Below are 25,465 nucleotides of genomic sequence, written 5' to 3' on the forward strand. Positions count from 1 at the left end.
TAAAATAGCCTCCAACACTCTACTCAACAAATTGGATGCAGTCTATCACAGTGCCATCCGTTTTGTCACCAAAGCCCCATATACTCGCTGGCTGGTCCTCACTTCATATTCGTCGCCAAACCCACTGGCTCCAGGTCGTCTATAAGTCTTCTCAGCACACTGGTCACCATAGCAACACCCACCCGTAGCACACGCTTCAGCAGGTATATTTCACCTGTCATCCCCAAAGTAAACACCTACTTTGGCCGCCTTTCCTTCAAGTTCTCTGCTGCCAATGACTGGAACCAATTGCAAAAATCACTGAAGTTGGAGATATATCTCCATCACTAACTTTAAGCATCAGCTGTCAGAGCAGCTTACCGATCGCTGCAGCTGTACACAGCCCATCTGTAAATAGCCCATCCAACCACCTACATCCTCCCCATATGTTTTTCTGCTCTTTTGCACACCAGTATTTATACTTGCACATCCTCATCTGCACATCTATCACTGCAGCGTTAATTGCTAAATTGTAATTACTTTGCCACTATGGCCTATTTATTGCCTTACCTCCTTACTTAATTTGCACACACTGTATACAGAGCTTCTATTGTGTTATTGACTGTACGTTTGTTTATCCCATGTGCAACTCTGTGTTGTTTGTGTCGCACTGCTTTGCTTTATCCTTGGCCAGGTCACAATTGTAAATGAGAACTTGTTCAACTGGCCTACCTGGTTAAATAAAGGTGAAATGTGACGATATGGTCCTAAGCCTCTGTTAGCATACAGTTAATATGAAAAGTCAAATGCAATGCTTTATTCCTTAGTCCAATATTTACTTAGAAATTATATAAAACAAACAATTATGTAACAATTTCCTTCTGGTTTCTTTGGCATTCATTGATACAAAGACCACTACCACAATTTGGTGGATGTTACCAACAATATTGAATTCCTTGAAGTATATAGATTAAGTTGCAGAAAATATCCATTGTTATCCCGTAATTCCGTTATACAAGAAGTTGTAGGTAAATACGATCTGAAATAGGGCTGTAAAATAAAGCATTGCCAATAGAAGAGAAAAACACAAAACACCACCATAATAAAGCAAAACGTTCTCATAAAACCAAAAGTATCTAAAACATTTATTTACAGATATCAAGGCGATGGTAAAAGGTTGTAGAGAGAAGTAAATTACAGTGCTACAAATAGTCAGATTTAACAGTCTGCAGGAAGACATTGGTACATAAATTGTGTGCATTCAATTTGATTTTAGCCAAAGACAAAATAACATTTTTTAAAAATGTACTGGAGGCATTGAAGCGTTCAGAAAAAAATCTTAATCACTAAACAATAGTTATCGATCTGATCATCCTCCAATAACTTCATGTAACATCAGATAAACACATATGTACTATAGTATACACTTTTAGTGTAGGTTCCTCTAATTTGTTAAGTCCATGCAATCCCAAATATTAAATGGCCCACTTTTAAAAAATCCATGGTCCCAGCCCACATACCATATATTACACACTTTACCATTACCAATCATGCAAACACAACATATTAAAGGATCAAGAAGCACCTGAGATTCACCTAAAATAATTCCCAAAGGACAAAAGTCATCCAGTTATTTAAACAAAGCCTAGCTGTGACAGATAGTCACGTACATTCAGCTTTTGCAAACATACTTTTCTTACGTTTTTCCACATAATATGTCATGTAAAAAACATCAGAGGAATTTAGATTAAAAAGGGAAATGTAATTGGTAGAGTAATTGGTAAAAAAAAAAACAGTATGTGGTTCACCTTGGTTTACTGATTTCTCCCATCTATAAGAGTAGATGCAAACTGATGCAAACAAACGCTGAGTGAAATTATCTATAGGACTGGGGAACAACAAGATGTGATTTCCCATTGGTCATTTCTCACATCTATCCGCCAATTGGAGAAGGTCTCTGAATCTGAAGACACCTATGGGACAACATGCACCAATGGGAGAGCACAAATTCCGGGGGTGTATCATTGACCCTGGGTCGACTAAAACAATGGACACTGGTTCCAGTGGAGGTGTGAGACGGGGAGAGAGGACGAGAGAGAGAGCGATAGAGAGAGGTGAGGAAGGCCACAGCCTGTTGGGTGAACCAATTGAAATCCAAGCACAGAGGAAGTGACCGTGACACAGCGGCCGGTGTGTGGTTACCCAGTGAGGTTGGGCTGGGGTTCTCCTTCCAACACCCACTCACATCCCATCCCCACTCCCCTCAGCAAGGGGGTAGAGAGCTGCTCCATTCATGAGGAAACAGACAGCAAGACGACCTGAAGCAACCCGAGTGCAGTGCACCTCCCCTCCTCCTCTTTCCGCCAGGTCACCTGTGTGAGTTGAGGTCAGTGATGTTCCGTGTGGTCTCTGTGTCACAAGCTCTATCATCCTCAAAGCTCAATGGAGCGTCTCTCAGTGCACCACCCTCTAATTCTGACTCAGAGGTTATCTCAGGACATATGAAGCACGTGGTTCAAGACTGAGTGGGAGAGCGGGGGACTATGCTATTGGGTTCACATTACTTAAAAACCATAAATATTTCTGATAAGACTCTTCTGTGCTCTCTTTTGACAGACCAAACGCAATGGCAAATCGCAGTGCGGTGCTTCGCACCTAGCCATAAATTGAGCCCTCAGTGTGATAGTGTGCTTGTAGCATACATGTGTGAGTCGTGTGTGTGTGTACAGTAAGAGGCTTTGCTAATAAACATCTTTACAATCAACGTAATTTAGGAAACAGAATAAAACAATAAAAAATAAAAAAAGAGACTGCATAGAAAGTTGTTGGCCAGAAGCTGGTCAGTCTGTAATTAAGCCCCGAGTCCTCCACACACACACACCACTTCTTAGGAGTCCGAGGAGGTGGATGAGATGGTGCGGCTCTTGGTTTTGGGCACCACCAGGATCTCATCCCCGTCTTGGATCATGTACGAGTGGAGTGCCCGGCTGCTGTACTTCATCTCTTCAGGTCCCAGCGCGGAGCCCAGCTCGCGGGCGATGTAGTACAGTCGCATGCCGTTGGCTGGCAGCCCCACCAGCGCCCTGAGCTCCTTCTTGAGCTCCCCAACGGTCTGCTCCAGCCGCAGGCTCAGCGCCTCCGTCCGCTCGCCCCAGCGCACCTCCAGGGTGGCCGTGCAGGGCGGACGCAGGTCCACCTCTGCCAACGGGGCAAGCTGCCCGTACTTGGACACCAGGACGTGGTACCTTTTGAGATAGGACAGGATGGATGGGAGGTTGGGATTGGTCATTTGTTCGAGAATAGTGGTGATTGGTCATTTGACAGGCAGTCTTGTACATACAGTACCTTCGGAAAGTATTCAGACCCCTTGACTTTTCCACATTTTGGTACGTTACAACTTTATACTAAAATTGATCAAATAAATAAAAGAATCCTCAGCAATCTACATGCAATACTCCATAATGACAAAGTGAAACATTTTTTTATTTTTATGTTTGCACATGAATAAAAATAAATAAAACAGAAATATCTTATTTACATATGTATTCAGACCCTTTGATATGAGACTCGAAATTGAGGTCAGGTTCATCTCGTTTCCATTAATCATCCTTGAGATGTTTCTACAACTTCATCGGAGTCCACCTGTGGTAAATTAAATTGATTGGACATGATTTGGAAAGATACACACCTGTCCATAGAAAAGGTCCCGAGCTGGCTGCCCAGTGAAACTGAGCAATCGGGCCAAAGGGCATTGGTCAGGGAGGTGACCAAGAACCTGATGGTCACTCTGACAGAGCTCTAGATTTCCTTTGTGGAGATGGGAGAACCTTCGGGAAGGAAACCATCTCTGCACACCAATCAGGTCATTATGGTACAGTGGCCAGACGGAAGCCAATCCTCAGTAAAATGCAAATGACGGCCCGCTTGAAGTTTGCCAAAAGGCACCTAAAGACTCTCAGACCATGAGAAACAAGATTCCCTGGTCTGATGAAACCAAGATTGAACTATTTGGCCTGAATGCCAAGCATCACATCTGGTGGAAACCTGGCACCATCTTTACAGTGAAGCACGGTGGTGGCAGCATCATGCTGCTGGGATGTTTTTTAGCGGCAGGGACTGGGAGACTAGTCAGGACAAACGCAAAGATGAACGGAGCAAAGTAGAGAGATACTTGATGAAAACCTGTTCGAGACTCTCAGGACCTCAGACTGGGACGAAGGTTCACCTGTCAAAAGGACAACGACCCTAAGCAAACAGCCAAGACAATGCAGGAGTGGCTTCGGGACAAGTCTCTGAATGTCCTTGAGTGGTCCAGCCAGAGCACGGACTTGAACCAGATCGAACATCATGAAAATAGCTGTGCAGCAACACTCCCAGTCCAACTGACAGAGCTTGAAAGGATCTTCAGAGAAGAATGGGAAGATGGGAGAGGGGAGAAACTCCCCAAGTACAGGTGTGCCAAGCTTGTAGCGTCATACCCAAGAGGACTCAAGGCTGTAATCACTGCCAAAGGTGCTTCAACAAAGTACTGAGTAAAGGGTCTGAATACTTATTTAAATGTGATATCTGTTTATTATTTAATAGATTTGAAAACATTTCTGAAAACATAATACCTCAATGTCAAAGTGGAATTATGTGTAGGCCAATGACAATCTCAATTGAATCCATTTTAAATTCAGGCTGTAACACAACAACATGTGGAGAAGGTCCAGGGGTGTGAATACTTTCTGAAGGCATTTGGAAAGTATTCACACCCCTGGACCTTCTCCCGATGTTGTGTTACAGCCTGAATTTAAAATGGATTCAATTGAGATTGTCATTGGCCTAAACATAATACCTCATAATGTCAAAGTGGAATTATGTTTTCAGAAATGTGTATAAATTCATTCAAAATGAGAAGCTGAAATGTCTTGAGTCAATAAGTATTCAACCCTTTGTTATGGCCTAAATAAGTTCAAGAGTAAAAATGTGCTTAACAAGTCACATAATAAGTTGCATTGACTCACTCTGTTGCAATAAGTTTTTAAGATGATTTTTTAATGTCCGTCTCTAGCTGCTTGCTACTTTCAGTCTACTACTCTGTGGCAATAAACACCGCTGTCCTGGTCCAAACACCACAAAGCAAGCTAAAAAACTATGCCCAAACTGTGGTAAGACCGAAGAACTCAAAAGCGGTGGCCTGTGACATTTGTGATGTGTTTGTTCACAAAAAGTATGGAGATATCCAACCCATGTCATATAATGAAGCTGTAAAGTCTTCAAAGTAACATTTAGCTTGTTTGCAAAGTATGCTGCTTAAACACGGCGCCAAACATTGGGATGCTGGACACAAGCAGGGATGAGTGCAATCTAGATGAGATAGTCTACTTATCAGTAGTGGGGACAGACAATGACATGTTTGACTGTTACAATCGGAGAGCACTTTATCCATGTGAACGCATGGAGCCTGCAATCGGAATTAGAGGAATTAAAACACCTCGCTTCTAACACCTGGGCTGCAGTAGTTGCTGTGACATGGCTCGATGGGTCAATTGAGGACAATAACGTTGAGCTAACGGGGTTATAGCATTCATAGAATTCTCCGAAACGGTGGCGGTGTGTTTTTGCTTGGCATTAAGTGTTTTTTAACCCTTGTTTATAACTGAAAATAGGTCTTGAAGCATGGGTTGATATACTTCCTAAATGTCATCCTGTCACTGTTGGTGTCTGCTATTGGCCTCCTAAGCAGAATAATGTCTATGATTTACTTGAATCAAAATTGGTATGATCACAAAGTATTTGCTGATAGAGAATGTATTCTGCTTGGTGATTTTAATACAAATGTGCAGTTATCACCCAACAGTAGTACACAAGTAAATGCCCTGTATAACTTTAATCAGTTATTTGGACTGAAACAACTGATTGTTGAGCCAACCCAGGTATGTATTGACAGTAAATCAACTTTGGACTTAATTATTGTGTCAAACCAAGAGAACATATGCCAGTCAAGACTTTTAAATATTGCATTTAGTGATCATATGGTAACCTACTGTACCTGTAAGAAATCCAAAATGCTGCTTGAGCCAGGTAATAACTTCATGAAGGTACGGTCTATGAAACAATACTCAAAGGAATGTTTTGTAGAAGTACTTGGGAATTTGGATTGGGCTCATGTACTAAACTGTGATGTTGATCAAGCTTGGTATCTTTTTAAAGATCTGTTTGTCGGCACTCGACTCTCTGGCTCCGATGAAACTAATTTGAATCAAACAGTGGTCAGGGAAATGGATCACCTCCGAGATCTTAGACCTTATAAGGAAAAGGGATCACTACCTGGCCAAATTCAAAAGGACAAATCTACAATACGATTATGATGGTTATATTAACTATAGGAAAGATACAAAACGGATAAGGCCAAATCCCAACATTATAACGACATTGTTAATAATGACAACTTACACCAGCCTCGTAAACTGTGGAAAATGTAAGAACATTGGCTCAAAAACTCCCCATTAGGTAAAATCCTGTAATATTGGCCTGGATATTGATTATGTTTTATGCTATGAACAAGGTTTTACCACTATAAACCTATGAACAAGGTTTTACCACTATAGCCTCATCTCTGGTTAAGAAGTTGTTGGGCTATGAACAAAGTTGAAAAAGAGAATGCTGGTCATGCAAAATAATGTTATCAGGTATATGCTTAATGTCCCCTCTAGGACCCATATAGGGGTACAGGAGGTGGGCTTGTTACCTTTGAAGTGCAGAGTGGATCAACTTAAATTTAATCATATGTTTGACATCTTAAATGATCATGCTTCAGGCTATATGAAAAACCACATTGATATGAGTCTTAACCAACAGTCACAATACCAGCGCTAGTGTGATGTCTTGTAAAACCCCAAGAGTAAACAGTACTGCGAGGAGCACGTTTTCTATACAGGCATTTGTCTATGGAATAGCCTCCCCTTGGAGATCAAGCAAAGAAAAAGTATAAGCTTTAAAAAGCAGGCAAAGGTTTTTAATTTGGACATGGTTGTCTAAGGAAGAGAAACCCCTCCACTGCCCCTTGTGCCCCCTACTGCTGGTCAGGTGCATTTATTTGAATGATAGGTATGATGTGCAATGAAGATTGTTTAAGGTTGAAATGTGAAATTAATATGGTTTATTTTTAAGGTTAGGGAAAAGTGCAGTGAATAGTGACACTTTTTAGGATGTCAATATAAATGTATTTATGGTAGTTTGTAATTTTGTCTAGCCTTTAATTCATTTTTTGTGTTATTGTATTTGCCAATCGAGAACCACGTTGGAAACAAGCGTTTTAATTAATAATTTTAAGTGATATCCTCGGTCCACATTGTACATTTTGTTGTATGTCTGTTAGCCAAAATAAATTCAATTCAATCTCATCTCTGTACCCCACACATAGACTTGTCTGTAAGGTCCCCGAGTCGAGCAGTAAATTTCAAACACAGATTCAATCACAAAGAACAGTGAGGTTTTCCATTGCCTCGCAAAGAAGGGCACCTATTGGTAGATGGGTTAAAAAAAAGCAGACATTAAAGAATATCTCTTTGAACATGGTGAAGTTATTAATTACACTTTGGATGGTGTATCAATACACCCAGTCACTACAAAGATACAGGCATCCTTTAATGGCTGTGATAGGTGATAACCGAGGATGGATCAACAACATTGTTGTTACTCCACAGTACTAACCTAAATGACAGAGTGAAAAGAAGGAAGCCTGTATAGAATAAAAAATATTCCAAAACATGCATCCTGTTCGCAATAAGGCACTAAAGTAAAACTTTTTAAAAATCTGGCAAAGAAATTGACTTTAGGTCCTGAATACAAAGCTTTAGGTTTGGGGCAAATCCTACAAAACATCACTGAGTACCACTTCATATTTTCAAGCAGGGTGGTAGCTGCATCATGTTATGGGTATGCTTGTCATCACCAAAGATTAGGGAGTTAATTAAGATAAAAGAAACAGAATAGTCAAGAACATGCAAAATCTTAGAGGAAAAGTCTGCTTTCTAACAAACACTGGGAGACAAATTCACTTTTCATCAGGACAATAACCTAAAACACAAGGCCAAATATACACGAGTTGCTTACGACACTGAATGTTCCTGAGGAGCCTTGTTACAGTTTTGACTTAAATTGGCTTGAAAATGTATGGCAAGACTTGAAAATGTCTGTCTAGCAATGATCAACAACCTACTTCACAGAGCTTGAAGAATTTTTTAAATAATAAATGTTCAAATATTGTACACTCCAGATGTGCAAAGCTCTTAGAGACTTACTCAGAAAGTTGATTGCTGCCAATGGTGATTCTAACATGTATTTGCTCAGGGTTGTGAATACTCAGGGTTGTGAATACTGTAAATGATGTATTGATAATTAAATACGGAAATATATTTGCAAAGGTTTTACTAACAAATTTTCACTAATTGTGTGTCGAAGGGTGGGAAAAATAATCACTTTAAGTCAATTCAGAATTCAGGCTGTAACAACAAAATGTGGAATAATTCAAGGGGTATGAATACTTTCTGAAAGCACTGTACATTATGGGAAACAGACCATTTTAATCCCACATATTTTGCAGACGTGATGTACACTGAGACAAACTATTCTCTCAAACAAGCATATTATTTTTCAGTTTAATACACAATGAATATATCTGAACGATAACACCAGCGAAAACATAGTGAAAAGGTTTGCAGTATTTTATAGTCTAATCATTATCTAAGAAAAATGCTTTTTCTGACACTGTGGGGGTAAGTTGGGACAAATGTGTTAGTGAATGAGTGTGTGTTTGTGTGTGCTCGCTAAGAGTGGTGTGCTCGTTCGGAAAACACAGTGAGCCCTCTACCCCTCTCTCAGCCGTGAGAAAGCCCCCCCACCCCCCCTCAAGGGAACACTGAGGTAGAGATAAGGAACGATTAAATAAAATCCCAGAGAAAAAGCCTTTCTCTTTTCAAAGCTACTATACCATCTGGGCCAATCAAAGCAATTTCCCCTTCCCACCCCCAAAACCCCGCCTGGCCGGGGTTTCAGTGTGTGTGTGTGCCACCGCCATGGGAATTCTACTCCAAGGTCCCAGTCAGTGCACAAAGTGCCATTCTGTGAGAAGCCCATTTCTACTCTCACTTAAAGGTCTCTTTAATGTGGTAACTAACCACTCATACACCTCTGTAAATTACATTGCGAGAGATAATGGAGGTATGGTAATGCTAAATGCCAATTTTAATGGTCCTGTGGTGCCTGAAAAAAAGCTGTGGCATTCATTTAATACCTGTGTTTCTATACACGGCCAAAAGTATTGGGGCTAATACCTTACCTTGTATCTACCCGAGATCTCTTAGGGACTTATCGTCTGGCATTTCATGCCACTCTCACTCTCTGTTCTTTAATCCTCCTCAGCTGCCTGGTTGAGAGATGACGTGCTAAAAGGTTTGTGTTACTTTGCATTTCCTCACTTCCCTGGTATGCCCTCAATCCCCTTACTCTGTCTCTTAATAATGACCCCATGCCCCATCTCTACATATCACAAGGCCCTTCCTCTTTATAACCCCCCCTTCTTTACCCAGACCCCTCTGTAGCCCCTTCTTTCTCTCCTTACCTCAAGTGCACTCCTCTCCACACTTTCCTCACCACACCCCTCTTTTAAACCCCTCCTCTCTCTCTCTCTCCTTACCCCAAGCCTCCCCAGTCTCTCCACTCTCGCATCATTTCAATCTCCCCAAGCTGTTTCAGAAAGCTGCTTACGACCACCAAATAGCTCTATTTTCATGTCACCTGACCATAGCACTGGTTCAAATCCAAGTGCCAATTCCGTTTATCAAACTCTAGGCGGTGCTTTGATCAGTTGACATGAAAATATTTATCTTTGGCCATGCACAGCAGTGGTGGTTTTGGAGTTGAAAAACAGAAGCATATGCAGAAAAGTAGCTCATACCTACTGTAAAATATGGCGGTGGATCATTGATGTTATGGGGATTTTTGTAAAAAAAAAAAATATATTGTTATTACTTCCACTGGTCCTGGAGCCCTTAAGGTCAACGGCATCATGAACTTTACTAAGTACCAGAACATTTTAGCCAAAAACCTGGTTGCCTCTGCCACGAGACTGACACTTGGCCACAAGTTGATCTTGCAGCAAGAAAATATGCCAAAACACATCAAAATCCAGAAAAAAAAGTGGTTAATTGACCACAAAACCCACATTTTGCAATGGCCATCTCAGTCTCCAGTCTTGAACCCCATTAAAAACCTGTGGTTTGAATTGAAGAGGGCAGTCTAAGAGCAGACACAGGCTATCAAGGATCTGGAAATATTCTGTTTGGAGGAATGGTCTAAGAACCCTCCCAACGTGTTCTCCTATCTCATAAAACATTGTAGAAAAAGGCTCAGTGTCGTTATCCTCGCAAGGAGAGGGTGCTACAGTATTGCAAACAGAATCTCTTTCTCTGAGCAATTGTATTAGTATAATAATATATTATTTTTAGGTGATCTGTTTATCTATAGCTATGACTAAGACTAGGCTACGGTTATTCAAAGGCAGCTGTCCGTCAAATCTGTGCAGGCTGCCGTGTTCACCAGTTGTTTAAAAAGCAAGGAGATAATTAAACAGAGGAAAAGTGAGCAAAAGAAAACCAAGAAAGCGGTTTGCGGCTTTGAAACACTTCCATTGCAGTACCCTGATTAATCTGAGAAACTGTGGGGACGCTGTGTTGGTTTGGAGTCATTGGTCCACTGGCAGAAACACACCTGCAGAGAAAAAGAAAACCCATGCACCCCCCACCAAAAAAGGCACTTTCCCCACATAATTAGGAGGACAATATTCACACAGAGCCGAGCTACAACAGGTCTGGTTACACAGGGAAATGAGTCAAGCTCTCAATCTCCCCCTTTAAGGAAAAGAAAAGAGAGAGCGAATGAACGAGTGAAGGAGGAGGAGGTCAAAAAAATAATCTACCTGCCACCTTGTGTATCGGTTTTCCGATCTGAGTATTCAGAGGCACAAAGAAGTCATTGAGTAGGCAGTGACTGGTGCCATTGTCTCGCAAAGGTTACTTTCCCCCAGTCAAGGAGCGCGCTTTCCCCCCGAAAATCCTTCCATCACATTCTCCTAAGGTTAAGTGGAATGTGGCTGGCAAAAAGCGTGGGCCGATTCATTTTTATGCATGGGCCCGACCCCCCCCCCCCATCATGGGAAGTCCTGAGATGACAATATGTTACGGGATGTCAGGTGTGTTAGAACACTGAGGGGAGTGTTAACATAAGCAGAGAGAGGTAGGCGGTATCTGAGAGGTACTGACTCAGTGATTCCTGTCTGCTGTTGAGGTTGTTGTCTCAGAGGAATGCTAGTGCTATTAAGAACAACCTCCATCTGGTTCATATCAGAAGACAAATGTGTACGTGTGTTTACAGTTCCTCTGACATACAGTAGCTCTACCTCAACAGAGTGTGGAGTGTGTATGTGTGTCAACAGTACCTCTGAGGCAGCGTCTCTTCAGAACAGTCCAGGTAATGTCTGATGAAGAACCTCTCAGCGTCTTCCCTCTCTCCTTCCGTCACCACACTCCCATTCAACACAGTCACAGATGGCAACCTGCAAAAGGACAAAGATTATGAGTGTGTGTGTGTGACACATTTACACAAATCAAACAGGTGTGTATTCAATTGTGTTTGTGTGAAACTCTTCAACAGGTTGAATAACCCCCCCCCCCAAACTCAAAGAAATAATTAACACCCTACCATTGTACTTGTACTTTTCTTGCACTAACACCTGTGCTTGCCTTTTCTCACTTGTAGTGACTTTGCTGATAGCTGCTTAATTGAAGAAAATGTTTACATGCTATTGTGACATGTGGTTGCCTTTCCTAGCTACCTTAAGATGAAGCACTAACGCAATCACTCTGGATAAGACTAAAATGTAAATGTGTATGTGTGTGTACACTCACTGTGCCACGGTGAGGCTGCGTCTCTCTTTGTTGGTGTAAGGCTGCAGTAAGGGAATCCCCATCAGCCTCGCCTCCTCCAGTTTAGGGAAGAAATTCAGCCTCTCTATGTCCTCCCATCGGTTAAGTCCTTTAGGACACACATGTGCAAACACACGCATGCATGCACACACCCAAGGATATGGAAATGATCAGCACTCATTCTCTATGGAAGGCCAGGATACAGTATTGACTATGGCGTACAAAAGTAGTACAATACAATACATAGTCCTCATCTATTTTCACATCAGAGAGATCATAGAGGGCTCTTTCAGTGATTGAATGAGTGTGTATATTAGTTTAATTTATATAGCCTATATAAAATGGGGGTAAAATGCCTTTAAAATGCCAAACGTAGTGTTAAAATACATTTGAATGTAACAGAACTTAAGCTCTTCTCAGTAGACCTACTGATTTCCAGAGGGTTCCCTGTCCTGCATGAGAAAGGTACAGAAGCAGAGGAGTAAGAACAGGAGAAAAGGGAAGGAAAACAGGAATAGTGGATGAAGAGTTATTAGGTAGAGGAAAGAGGGATTTGTGTTTATACAACGGATGGGTCTAATCCTGAATGTAGATTAAAACCGCATTCCAGAAGGTGTCTATTCCACAAATTAACACCAGCTAAATCTATGACGTTAAAATGCCCATTTACTCTGTTCCATCTCACTGAGCAATCTGTCTCATCAGCCCAGCCAGGCTGTCTCATCACCACTATAAAAAGTATCTCACATTTCTTTTAGACTAACATTTTGTTGTTTTCAACAGCAGAGATTTGTATAAACCTTGCAGTCTGTCTCTCTGACATTTGCAACATTGAATTTGCATATTTGAACAATCTCCAGATGTCCCTCCATATTAATGAACATGTCGGGTGTTGGGACGAGACACAGGCAGGCAACCTTTCTCAGCCAGTCGAAATCATGAATCAGCATCATTTTATGGATATATACAGTTGTAGCCAAAAGTTTTGAGAATGACACAAATATAAATTTTCACAAAGTCTGCTGCCTCAGTTTGTATGATGGCAATTTGCATATATTCCAGAATGTTATGAAGAGTGATCAGATGAATTGCAATTAATTGCAATGTCCCTCTTTGCCATGCAAATGAACTGAATTCCCCAAAAAACAATTTCCACTGCATTTGAGTCCTGCCACAAAAGGACCAGCTGACATGTCAGTGATTCTCTCGTTAACACAGGTGTGAGTGTTGACGAGGAAAAGATGGATATCACTCTTTCATGCTGATTGAGTTGGAATAACAGACTGGAAGCTTCAAAAGGAGGCTGGTGCTTGGAATCATTGTTCTTCCTCTGTCAACCATGGTTACTTGCAAGGAAACACGTGCCGTCATCATTGCTTTGCACAAAAAGGGCTTCACAGGAAAGGATATTGCTGCCAGTAAGATTGCACCTAAATCAACCATTTATCGGATCATCAAGAACTTCAAGGAGAGCAGTTCAATTATTGTGAAGAAGGCTTCAGGGCACCCAAGAAAGTCCAGCAAGCGCCAGTATCATCTCCTAAAGTTGATTCAGCTGCGGGATCGGGGGACCACCAGTACAGAGCTTGCTCAGGAATGGCAGCAGGCAGGTGTGAGTGCATCTGCACGCACAGTGAGGCGAAGATGTTTGGAGGATGGCCTGGTGTCAAGAAGGGCAGCAAAGAAGCCACTTCTCTCCAGGGAAACATCAGGGACAGACTGATATTCTGCAAAAGGTACAGGGATTGGACTGCTGAGGACTGGGGTAAAGTCATTTTCTCTGATGAATCCCCTTTCCGATTGTTTGGGGCATCCGGAAAAAAGCTTTTCCTGGAGAAGACAAGGTGAGCACTACCATCAGTCCTGTGTCATGCCAACAGTAAAGCATCCTGAGACCATTCATGTGTGGGGTTGCTCCTCAGCCAAGGGAGTGGGCTCACTCACAATTTTGCCTAAGAATGAATACAGCCATGAATAAAGAATGGTACCAACACATCCTCCGAGAGCAACTTCTCCCAACCATCCAGGAACAGTTTGGTGACGAACAATGCCTTTTCCAGCATGATGGGGCACCTTGCCATATGGCAAAAGTGATAACTAAGTGGCTCAGGGAACAAAACATCGATATTTTGCATCCATGGCCAGGAAACTCCCCAGACCTTAATCCCATTGAGAACTTGTGGTCAATCCTCAAGAGGCGGGTGGACAAACAAAAACCCACAAATTCTGACAAACCCCAAGCATTGACTATGCAAGAATGGGCTGCCATCAGTCAGGATGTGGCCCAGAAGTTAATTGACAGCATGCCAGGGCGGATTGCAGAGGTCTTGAAAAGGGTCAACACTGCAAATAATGACTCTTTGCATCAACCTCATGTAATTGTCAATAAAAGCCTTTGACACTTCTGAAATGCTTGTAATTATACTTCAATATTCAATAGTATCATCTGAAATAAATATCTAGAGACACTGAAGCAGCAAACTTCGTGGAAATTAATATTTGTGTCATTCTCAAAACGTTTGGCCACGACTGTACAAAGAACTATCAATAGAAAACAGGTAAAACACAAAGTGCAGTTAGTTTGCAGTCTTTCCATTTTCAGTTTAAGTGGTTGTGTTAGTTGTGTTGTTGGCTAACTCGTCTGAATAAGTGTCCAGACGAGAGAGCACATTTTTAACGCCAGGCGAAATCGCTCATCATTATCTCATTGTTACCGATGTATCCAAATAAATGTCACAAGAAAACAGCTTGAACAAACGCAAATGTAGCTACTTTGCTGTTATTCTAGCTGCACTGTTTGACGTGACTGTAAGTTAGCCGTTGGCTGGCTAGCAAGCAAGGGATAAGAACGTTGGCAGCCAGTATGGCAATGGAACATTTAGAATGAACGACTGGGTCGCGTCTCTGGCAACAGAACCAATAGAATGTTAGACCAGCCGGCTTGGGTAGCAACCCTAGATTTGTGTTGGGACTATATCTTGTGGAAGGGTGAAATAGTATGAATAAATTAATCAAAAATATTTTAAAATATGAAAATATGTCAAATCTTTATTTGAATATGTTGGTAACCCATTGTAAAAAAGTGATAATGCCCTCAAAGCTGGTGTTTGGAGGATATATTGTCCCGGTTTTCCTGCCAGATGAAGACTTGGGCCTAACAACACACGTGCCAATATATCCTCCAAACACAGGCTTCTCGAGCATTATCACTTAAGTATGCTCCTGCTGTGCGTGTGTGTGCGCGCCTGTGTGTGTGTGTTTGCATGTGTATGAGACTCCCTTCGCAAACCTGAGTTGTTGAGGTTGATGCTGCGCAGGTTAGGAAACAGGTGCTGCAGTGTGTCCTGGGGTGTGTCCTCCTCCACAGAGCTGAGTCTGTTGTTGGACAACACCAGGGTGTCCAGGCACGGGTACATCGGCCCAAATTTACGGACCTCACTCCACTCCTGTAGCTGGTTGTCTGTGATCTGGAGCAGGCGCAGGGAGGGGCAGGGGACCGGGGACTCAGCAACCTGGTCATAATCATTCAGACAAAGGAAGAGCTCCTCCAGTCTGCAGGGGGAGATAGTATAAGTATCAGAGGTAGCTGGGTCGTTCCACAAAGAGTGCCTTTTGCATCCCTTTTTCACTTAAAATATCACTTTGTACACCAATATTGAATTTTAAAAGCCTGTTATGTTAAATGAAGTGCCCTTTAATATAGACCACATGGAGAATTCAATAAACAGATATAATTTGTTTTATATAAAGACTTAATAAGTGGCCAAATTCTGCATTTTGACATGTCCCTCCGTCAACCCTGTGCCACTTCTAGGAAGTTTCAACCCACTTAATCCCAAAATGTATCCATGTTTTTACCATCATTGTAAAGCCATAGTTATTGTGTTGCTTTGATAAAGTAATTTCTGAAGATGACTATTTATTTAATGCGATTAGTGATTCTCATTTGTTCCTCGTTTTATGGTCAACCCTGTTACGTGAACTGATCTCACATTTTAATACTGTATAACTATATATTTTTAAATATTTTTTTTCAAAACAAACATTGAACATGTAATAGTCAAATCATAGTGTAAAAACTGGTGAGGTCAACCCTGGTACTTTATTTGGCACTTAACAGGCACGTACTAGTGCTTTTTTTGTACCTCTTGAGATTGAAAACGTGTTTATGAAGTTGAACATGTCCTCTTTATGACAATGTTAAAATTAGGTGAAATTAAAAATATATTTTGGACCAAGTTACACTTCTTAAAAGGCACCGAATTGTATTCACGTGTGCCATGTGTCTGGTTTGTGATTCACAGTCCACTATCTGTCATGACTTACTCAGGGGTCTGGCGTGTGAGTGTGTGTACCGTGTCCCAGGTGACACGCGTGTTGATGAGGACCAGGCGGCGGACTCGGGAGAACACCTCAGCCAGGCCTGGCTCCAGTTCAATTCCACTCAGAGGGTTCATACTCAGGTTAAGGAAGTCCAGGTTGGGGATGTTAGACACAATCGTGCAGATCTGGCAACCCAAAAGACAGATTGGAGATATTATGCACAAATCACACTGTATGTCACATGCACCAAATACAACAGGTGTAGACTTTCGCTACAACGCAGAGTTAAAAAGGAAGAAGGATGAGCAACAAAAAAAACTATCAAATAGTAACACAAAATAACATTGGTTTTGGTTTGTTTCATTGAAAAGGGGCTGATATAACATTGATTCGACCACAGAAATAAAGTTGATAATATAGTGCAAACTAATGGGGCAAACTCAGTGAAGTTCATTCTCGTGCATCTCTGTGCAGCATGGCATTCGTTCCGCGCAGCAGTCCTGGAGGAGGTGCGCGGCAGCCAGTTCTGGAGGAGGTGCGTGTGCAGTTGAGGGAACATTGCATGTATGTAGGGGTAAAAGTGACTAGGCAATCAGGATAGATAATAAATAAATAGAATAGCAGCAACATATGTGGAGTGTGAAAGTGTGTCTGTGGCATCAATATGCACAATATGTGTGTGTGTGTGTGTGTGCTGGAGTGTCAACGTAGCATGTGTGAATGTGAGGGTAGAGTCCAGTGAGTGTGCATAGGGGTCAATGTTAATAGTCCAGGTGGTCATTTGATTAACTGTTCAGCAGTCTTATGGCTTTGGGGTATAAGCTGTATACTGTAGTATACACTGTAGTGTACTGTGTTAAGAATGATGTTCTGATGATTATTCCCGATTGGAAGGCCTGGGCCCTTGAACCATAAACTAGGTCATGGTGTCCTTATTAAGCAATCAAGACATTTGAAATGTATAGTCTATTCAAACCCTAGGTCTCATCCTTGATTTAATGTTTTAGCTCCAGGCATGGAAGGGTGAAAGCGCAAAAAGATAATACACAAGTGTTTAGGTCTGCCCTGCGAACCCCTTAGAGGAAGGCATCTGTTTTCTCATTTGCATGCCTGTCTATGTCGCTCTATTAAACCTTTGAAGCAGCAATATGTAACTTTTTGGGTGACCCACATAAATGTGAGTTATAGATCTGTCATGCTCATAGAACGCAAGTAAGAAACAGTAGATTTCTTCTATGTGCGCTATTTATATACTTCCCGTTATTACATTTAGTTTTATAATCTTTTACTTTTGTACACCAGCGGTTTTGAACACCATAGCTGAAAATACAATATTTTTGGTAATGGAAAATATATTTCACAGCGGTTTAGATGGTACAATGATTCTCTACACTATAATGACTTGTTTTGTCACAAACTGAAATGGTGGAGTGCACCTTTAAATATATAGCCTTGTACTTTACATAATTTATACACACGTTGACCGGTTTTGAATTCTTGTATTATTTATTATAGTTGTTTTATTTTTTATTATCTTTTTGAGTCTTTCTTCAAAGAAACCTCCTGAACAAATACTAAAAGAGCAAAAAGTAGGTAGGATTGGGGTCTGAACGGCTAGGCTCAGCACTTCTGCTCTTTTTTATAACTTGTACGGAGCACAATACATTAGTCTACACTTGGCATGTACAGTTGAAGTCGGACGTTTACATACACTTTAGCCAAATATATTTAAACTCAGTTTTTCACAATTCCTGACATTTAATCAGAGTAAAAATTCACTGTCTTGGGTGAGTTAGAATCACCACTTTATTTTAAGAATGTGATATGTGAGAATAATAGTAGAGATAATGATTGATTTCAGCTTTTATTTCTTTTATCACATTCCCAGTGGGTCAGAAGTTCACATACACTCAATTAGTATTTGGTAGCATTGCCTTTAAATTCTTTAACTTGGGTCAAACATTTTGGGTAGCCTTCCACAAGTTGGGTGAATTTTGGCCCATTCCTCCGAACAGAGCTGGTGTAACTGAGTCAGGTTTGTAGGCCTCCATGCTCACAAACACTTTTTCAGTTCTGCCCACAAACTTTCTATATGATTGAGGTCAGGGCTTTGTGATGGCCACTCCAATACCTTGTTGTCCTTAAGCCATGTTGCCACAACTTCGGAAGTATGCTTGGGGTCATTGTCCATTTGGAAGACCCTTTTGCGACCAAGCTTTAACTTCCTGACTGATGTCTTGAGATGTTGCTTCAATATATCCACATCATTTTCCTGTCTCATGATGTCATCTATTTTGTGAAGTGCACCAGACCCTCCTGCAGCAAAGCACCCCCACAACATGATGCTGCCACCCCCGTGCTTCATGGTTGGGATGGTGTTCTTCAGCTTGCAAGCCTCCCCGTTTTTCCTCCAAACATAACAATGGTCATTATGGCCAAACAGTTCTATTTTTATTTAATCAGACCAGAGGACATTTCTTCAAAAAGTACCATCTTTGTCCCCATGTGATGTTGCAAACCATAGTCTGGCTTTTTTAATGGGGGTTTTGGAGCCGTGGTTTCTTCCTTGCCCGAGCGGCCTTTCAGGTTGTCAATATAGATACTTTTGTACCTGTTTTCCATTCATTTGCACTTTTCTCACCAAAAAACATGCATCTCTAGGAGACAGAATGCGTCTCCATCCTGAGCAGTATGACGGCTGCGTGGTCCCATGGTGTTTATACTTGCATACTATTGTTTGTACAAATGAACGTGGTACCTTCAGGCGTTTGTAAATTGCTCCCAAGGATGAACCAGACTTGTGGAGGTCTACAATTTTTTTTCTGAGGTCTTTGCTGATTTCTTTTGGTTTTCCCATGATGCCAAGCAAAGAGGCACTGAGTTTGAAGGTAGGCCTTGAAATAAATCCACAGCTACACCTCCAATTGACTCAAATTATGTCAATTATCCTATCAGAAGCTTCTAAAGCCATAACGTCATTTTCTTGAATTTTCCAAGCTGTTTAAAGGCACAGTCAACTTAGTGTATGTAAACTTCTGACCCACTGGAATTGTGATACAGTGAATTATAAGTGAAATAATCTGTCTGTTAACAATTGTTGGAAAAAGTACTTGTGTCATGCACAAAGTAGATGTCCTAACAGACTTGCCAAAACTATAGTTTGCTAACAAGTAATTTGTGGATTGATTGAAAAGCTAGTTTTAATGACTTCAACCTAAGTGTATGTAATCTTCTGACTTCAACTGTAGGTTTCACACTCATGGGTGACAGAAATTTAAATATGGGAGATGGGAATGGGCTGACAAGGTACAAAATCTGTCGTTCTGCCCCTGAACAAGGCAGTATGGTCCATTTGCTACATGCTTCTTTAATGCTAGCCAAGAGGTGCTGGACATTTAAAAAGTACAATAGTTGGTTATTTTGTAAAAACTGTCCAGATAAAACAACACCTTAGACGTGTAGAAAATAAGTCAAACTTTTATCAAAAAAGTTAACAATCTCTGAAAATTATGAAAACAATGAAAAATGTGTAAAAGAAATGTGTTGACCATGCCTTCGTGCTAATAACAAGCTGCTTATAAATAAAATGGTGCATAACATGGTAGCAAGGGTGAGGAGGATAAGGAGAACTACAGTACCCACCTCCCCCCAGTCTTGCAGCTGGTTGTGGGACAGGTCCAGCTCCACCACATGGGCACAAAAGGTGGCCACCTCAGCCTTGTCCCCAGCTTTACTAATGCCACAGCCGTCCAGGACCAGCACACTGGGCAGGTTCAGACGATCTGGAGCGAGACAACAATCTTTCTAGTGAATAATTATTTATTTAATCAAACTGTACCGTCAATAAGAATCCCATTCACATTACAGGGGACAACAACCTGGTATCACTTATTGTCATTAATTATTTTGGCATCACTACATAGGCAGTATCCTTGGGGCGCTAAGGCATTAGAGAATGACTCATGATGTGTAGATACACTATATCCCTTATAGGGTAAGTACATGGAGTTTGCAGTAGTCCTGGGTAACTAGAAGATGATAACTTGTGTGATTTCCCTGTATAACACATGCAAGTAAGCCTACATGGAGTTATTACCACTTAATTCAGGTGTTTTTGTAAAACAGAAAGTAGGCTGTAAAGTATGGCCCTTGACTCTTCTACCTTGAGAAATAACAACTTTTTCAGTTCATTAGAGTATAAATCACATCGCACCCACCAACTCAGTTTAGCATGTAACATAACAAATGCTACAGAGAAAAGATGCATAGGCCACCATATCACTGATATGTCAGCGCGCTAATGCGGCCTTCAAATGCTTGTCGGAACTGGAAAACTTCAAAGTTATGAAGTCATAAGTCCAACATGACTGTGTTCAGGTGGTTTTGAAGTCAGAATAATTCCTTAAACAATGAGATTTTATCTAGCTAGAGGAGCTAGCTAACATTGCTAATGATAAAGTTAGCTAACTTGTTTAACGTTGCCAATATGGTCAAACTAGCTACATTATCTACATTGATAAGTTTGACAATGTCAAAAATGTATTTGCTTTATAATCGTCACAACTAGTGTAAAATTATCTCCAAAATTTCCACGGAACCTCGTATTTCCTACTTGCGAGGAGCATTTGAAGGCAGCATAAGCTACGGATCCAAACACCTTGATTTCTGACCTTTGATGGGCGACCCCTGTGGACGAGACACTACCACAACACCCATGCCGTTCCCACGACAGTATGGGAAATTCTCTGGGTTGTACTTCTCACTGACCACCTGGACAAAGGTGCGCCCCTCCTCTTCATCAGAGGACTCCATGGACCCAACTGTCTGATCAGAGAGAGCGAGAGGGGGTATGGTTACAAAGTACAGTAGGACTTGTTGGGTACACCACATGTCCATGCCAATCAGACTGGGAAACACTTGGTATAGCATATAGAGGCTATAGGTCTTTACAGATAAAGCACATGGCTTTAGTTACATGCCCTTTCAACTGACTTGTCTACTGCTAGCATACATGCTAACAAGTCAAATCTTGTTCACGTACCAAAACATTGACTTAAGGTTAGCAGATAATGTTTGAAATATTGACTCACAAATATGACTCCTCTAGGGGTAAAGTTGGTGTGGACCACAGACAGACACCTCTGGGCTGTAGTGTTGTGAGGAGGTGCTGTCTCTCTCCCTCTCTGGCACCGGCCAGGCCTGGTGGATGAGGAGGCAGTGCCAGTGGCTCACGCAGCACAGGCCCGGTACACTGCGGCTTAGGGAGAGAGAGAGGGCCCAAGAGGGGGGGAGAAAAAGAAAGAGAGCGTGTCACATGAGCAAAAAGAGTGAACCCATTATCCTTCCACATTGTGACATCATCACAATGAAGTAACCATAGATATAATAATGACCTTTTCAATAGAAGTAACAATGATTCACTCTACTCTGTTCTGTTCTTTAACATATCCTGTTCAACTCTCGTTTGATTTAATACTAGTCTGACAGATATCACTGATCTCTAACATTTGTGGTTCACTTAGCCTGCATAAGGTTTACGCAACAGTCTATTTGTTGAGTCAAAAGAAAAGTCCATACACTCTCTCCAACGGTCATGGAGTGCTACTGGGTACACAGGCTTTAGTGAAAGCTTACAAAGATTTCAGTTTTTAAACTGCAGTAAAAGGGCAGTAACTGCAGTCAACTGTGGTATTTTGGACGCAGTAATTGCAGTTACACATTCTGGATGCAGTATTTGCTGCATACTGCAGTTATACTTCAGTTATAATGCACTCTAACTTCAATATTTTTTAGTAATGGCAGCACTGTTTCAATTTAAAATAATCAACTAATGATGGTCTTCAGTCGGACTCTGAACCACAATTTGTTGAATCAAGGCCTGGTGTGTTTCTGCTGGGCTGGAACAAAAGCCTACACTCTCAGTGGCTCTCCAGGTATGAAGTTAGAGATATGTAATCCCTTTCGTAAGAACACAGGTGTCTGAGCAGGTGTCGGATTCTTACAGTGCTATCTAAATGATCAGACTTCGCTATCTGATTGGGTTAAGCTCGGTCTGTCTGCAAACTGATTATCTGGCCTGGACCCATCTGAACTCACAACATACCCTTTTCACACCATCATGCTGACTCGAACCATACAGAACTAGCCTAACTCAGGTATTTTATTTTCACTTCGCCCTTTCCAGCACTATGGTGGATACGTAACCAGGCCAGCGCAGTTCAGCTTGGCTCAGTAGTATTAACCAGTAGGCATATTTCAAGTGGTTCTGTTCCCAGCCCTGAGCCGTCTGAGACGACATGATGACACCATACAGACAGGGTTCTGTCAAGAACCTGTGTGAAGTCCAGTTAGAGAAGGTTTCCCATATCAGAGACCCTCTGGTTTCAATCTTCGATACACCTGGGATCAAAGACGTGACTCCTAATAGCCCAGATCAGGTGCTTCTGACGGCAAACTGGGATTAACACTGAGATAACTTTGTGTTTGAGTATGAATCCAGGAAGATTAGCCCTGATAGTCATGGGTATTTTAGCTCATTGTAAGGGCCAAGAGAGTGACAGTGGTACTACAGGTGCAACATTTGTTTATAGTTACATTACCAAGCGATCTTGGCTGGTATTTTCAAGTATGTCCGATAAAATAGACTATAGCAATGTGATTTTTGTGGTTCTAAACCACAACCATAGCCTGCTTGCCTTGACAAGTCAGCCAGACTTGAGATATGCTCTTCAATAATAACTGGAGTTAACTAAATGTCTTTAACACGCTTGTTGACAATGTGAACACTATTCTGTAACCAGTAGGCAAACTGTACGCTCAAACATAGGCTACTACCTCAAAACATGAGCATATGCCATATCATAAGGACACAACAGAAACAGGTTTCGGATGTCAAGGTTACATGTGACAAAACTCAACGATAATCTCCGATAGAGCACGACTTCCATCACAAAAGACTACCGGTAGGGTATATGTATGTATATTTATTATATTTTTTTATTTTTATTTTCGGTAGGGTATATTAATGAAGAGCGGAGGACATGGTTGGCCTATGGGAGAAGGTGGGGGTAGGGGTCATGCGCACAGCTGCCATGACAACACCTTTGTGGCCCAACGCGTAATATGGGGGGGGGGGGGGGGGGGGGGGGGGGGCATTAGAACAAGATATAACAGTTAGTTAATAATTCTTGAACGTGGCCAATGTGACTGTGACGTAATTGCAGTGGATTTCCTACATTGTTAGGAAACTTGCTATATTACTTGAATAAACTCAAGTTCTTGGGGATTTTTTTTGTATGTGTATAGAAAACTTGCACGGTTCTATACGTTTATGTATCCTGAACCGGTTTTCATGCTATGCCGCAGCCAATTTTTTGAATTGAGAAAAACATTCCCCGAAATCAGAATGATTCCAGAAGAAAAAAAATCGACAGTGAATAAAAACACCCAAAATGCATCAAATTACATTGCTTTGAAACCAAGCTGTATAAATCGACATGATCAATAGATTATTATTTGATTGCGACAATAATATGTGTTTGAAGTAACAGGTTGTAGGCTACTTGTACGGTACATCCATGCTCATTTACTGTAGCTATGATTTAGGGAATATATTGTAACCTAAAACAATGGTCCTTAACAAAAATCATCGGGAAATATACCTATGCCGTCAGACCATTGAAATATATATATTTCGAATACGCATTGAGAGAACATTCGATTCCACTTACCGTTCTCTGTCGTTCACTTCGAATGTTTGTTATTTTCGTTCGGTTAGGTAAGGGTCGTCACTAGTTACAACACAGCCACAAAGTCATAAACCCCGCCTATTTCTACAATTTCTCTTCTTAAAATATGATTTTAAGCCTAACCGTAACCTTAACCACACTGCTAACTTTATATTAAGACCAATAAGTTATTTTACGATGTAGTTTACAGCTATGGCTGTAATATCTACTATAGTGGAAATATTAGGTGACACTCAAAGACCCACCTCCTTCGTTGAGGAAGTGACGCAATTTAAAAGAACAGTCAATCAACTCTCAAAAGAAAACACTTTTTAAAAGTCCATTTTGTAGATATTTTACAGATGATGACAAAAAATTGTTGTGGAGAAATACTGTGCAAATGACTAAATACAATTCCCAATCGCATTGATGAAAAAAATCCCCAGTGTTATGCAAATTAGAATATAGGACCTATGAACACACTGGAATAATGGAATAACTGTGATTCATCACACATCATGCTTATCAGGAGCAGAAAAACTAACATTTTATGACGCAATGTTTTTATATATCTAATATAATCCAGAGCCATATAAAGCTTTTCATGGCTCTGAAATAAACAGTGAAAAAGCATTTCCATGTCTCGCTGTATCAGCCACAAACCTGACCTGAGTAATGTCAAAGTGTAGATATTCTCAATTTTTTAAAACTAATGTTCAGAATTCACAGACGCACAAGTAGGTCAATGTATTGAATCTGAAGAGAGACACCTTTTAGTTCCCTCTACTGGAGAAAGAGATAATTGTTCTGGCTGTGTGTCTCCTGTCAATAGAAATAAATAGTAATGGCGTATCCCTTTTAAACTCTACCATGGTTGTCCATTCTCCTCTCTTTTATTTATTTTAGCCACAGATTTACTAGCCGTATTTCTTAAAAAATCTGAGAATTTAAAAGGGATACGTATTTTTGGTAAAGATATAAATATCAGTCAATTTGCAGATGATACTGCCCTTTTCCTAAAGGATAGAGCGGCTATTCCCTTGGCTATTGACAGAATCAAGACGTTTTCAATGGCCTCTGTATTGACTCTCAAACTTAACAAATGGATCTCATGCCAATTCATTGCTGTGACTCCGTCAACATTGCCTCCATACCTGTTAAAAGGTAGTTAAATATTTAGGAATTGTTATCACTAAAAACATCTTTAAACGTCAGTAATAAAATTAATTCCATGAGAGTTTCATTAAGTCAATGGCTGCAACGTGATATCTAAATTTTGGGTCGTATTCTTTTGTCCAAGACTGATGGTTTATCTAGAATCATTTACCCAAGTCCCTCCCTTTATCTTTCTGCTAAAAACATCGAAAACAGTTAATTCTGTTATACTTAGATTTGTTTGGAGGAATAAAACACATTATATTTGGGAATCTCAATTAATGAAAGACTATGACCGTGGAGGTTTACAGG

The 25,465-nt window shown here is 41.0% G+C and overlaps 1 protein-coding gene across 4 annotated transcripts; it reads right to left on the reverse strand.

Moving 5' to 3' along the window:
- Window positions 1-781: 781 nt before the first annotated feature.
- On the reverse strand, window positions 782-24,280 carry LOC109872954 (tubulin-specific chaperone cofactor E-like protein). Of its 4 annotated transcripts, none has more exons than XM_031807800.1 (9): window positions 24,002-24,280; window positions 21,362-21,522; window positions 20,942-21,091; window positions 19,914-20,053; window positions 16,275-16,456; window positions 15,238-15,500; window positions 11,931-12,057; window positions 11,462-11,578; window positions 782-3,224 (listed from the first exon to the last, which is right to left on the reverse strand). In XM_031807800.1, exons 3-9 carry the CDS (start codon window positions 21,081-21,083, stop codon window positions 2,867-2,869), a joined length of 1,329 nt encoding a protein of 442 aa, XP_031663660.1. In that variant the 5' UTR covers window positions 21,084-21,091; window positions 21,362-21,522; window positions 24,002-24,280; the 3' UTR covers window positions 782-2,866. The 4 variants fall into 4 exon arrangements, with proteins under 4 accessions (XP_031663660.1, XP_020319976.1, XP_020319978.1 ...); XM_020464387.2 differs by having other exon boundaries at window positions 20,942-21,095; window positions 21,362-21,528; window positions 24,002-24,279; XM_020464389.2 differs by having other exon boundaries at window positions 21,362-21,528; window positions 24,002-24,269.
- Window positions 24,281-25,465: the final 1,185 nt, after the last annotated feature.

This window comes from Oncorhynchus kisutch, linkage group LG28 (assembly GCF_002021735.2).
Source record: "Oncorhynchus kisutch isolate 150728-3 linkage group LG28, Okis_V2, whole genome shotgun sequence".
Taxonomy (NCBI): domain Eukaryota; kingdom Metazoa; phylum Chordata; class Actinopteri; order Salmoniformes; family Salmonidae; genus Oncorhynchus; species Oncorhynchus kisutch.

Excerpts from the sequence above, each read along its gene's own strand:
- LOC109872954 (XM_031807800.1), bottom strand. The coding sequence starts at position 21,083 with ATGGAGTCCTCTGATGAAGAGGAGGGGCGCACCTTTGTCCAGGTGGTC. Across the intron at positions 16,457-19,913 it reads AGCTGCAAGACTGGGGGGAG|ATCTGCACGATTGTGTCTAA; the intron begins GTGGGTACTGTA and ends TTGGGTTGCCAG. Across the intron at positions 12,058-15,237 it reads CATCAACCTCAACAACTCAG|GACTTAACCGATGGGAGGAC; the intron begins GTTTGCGAAGGG and ends TGTGTCCTAAAG.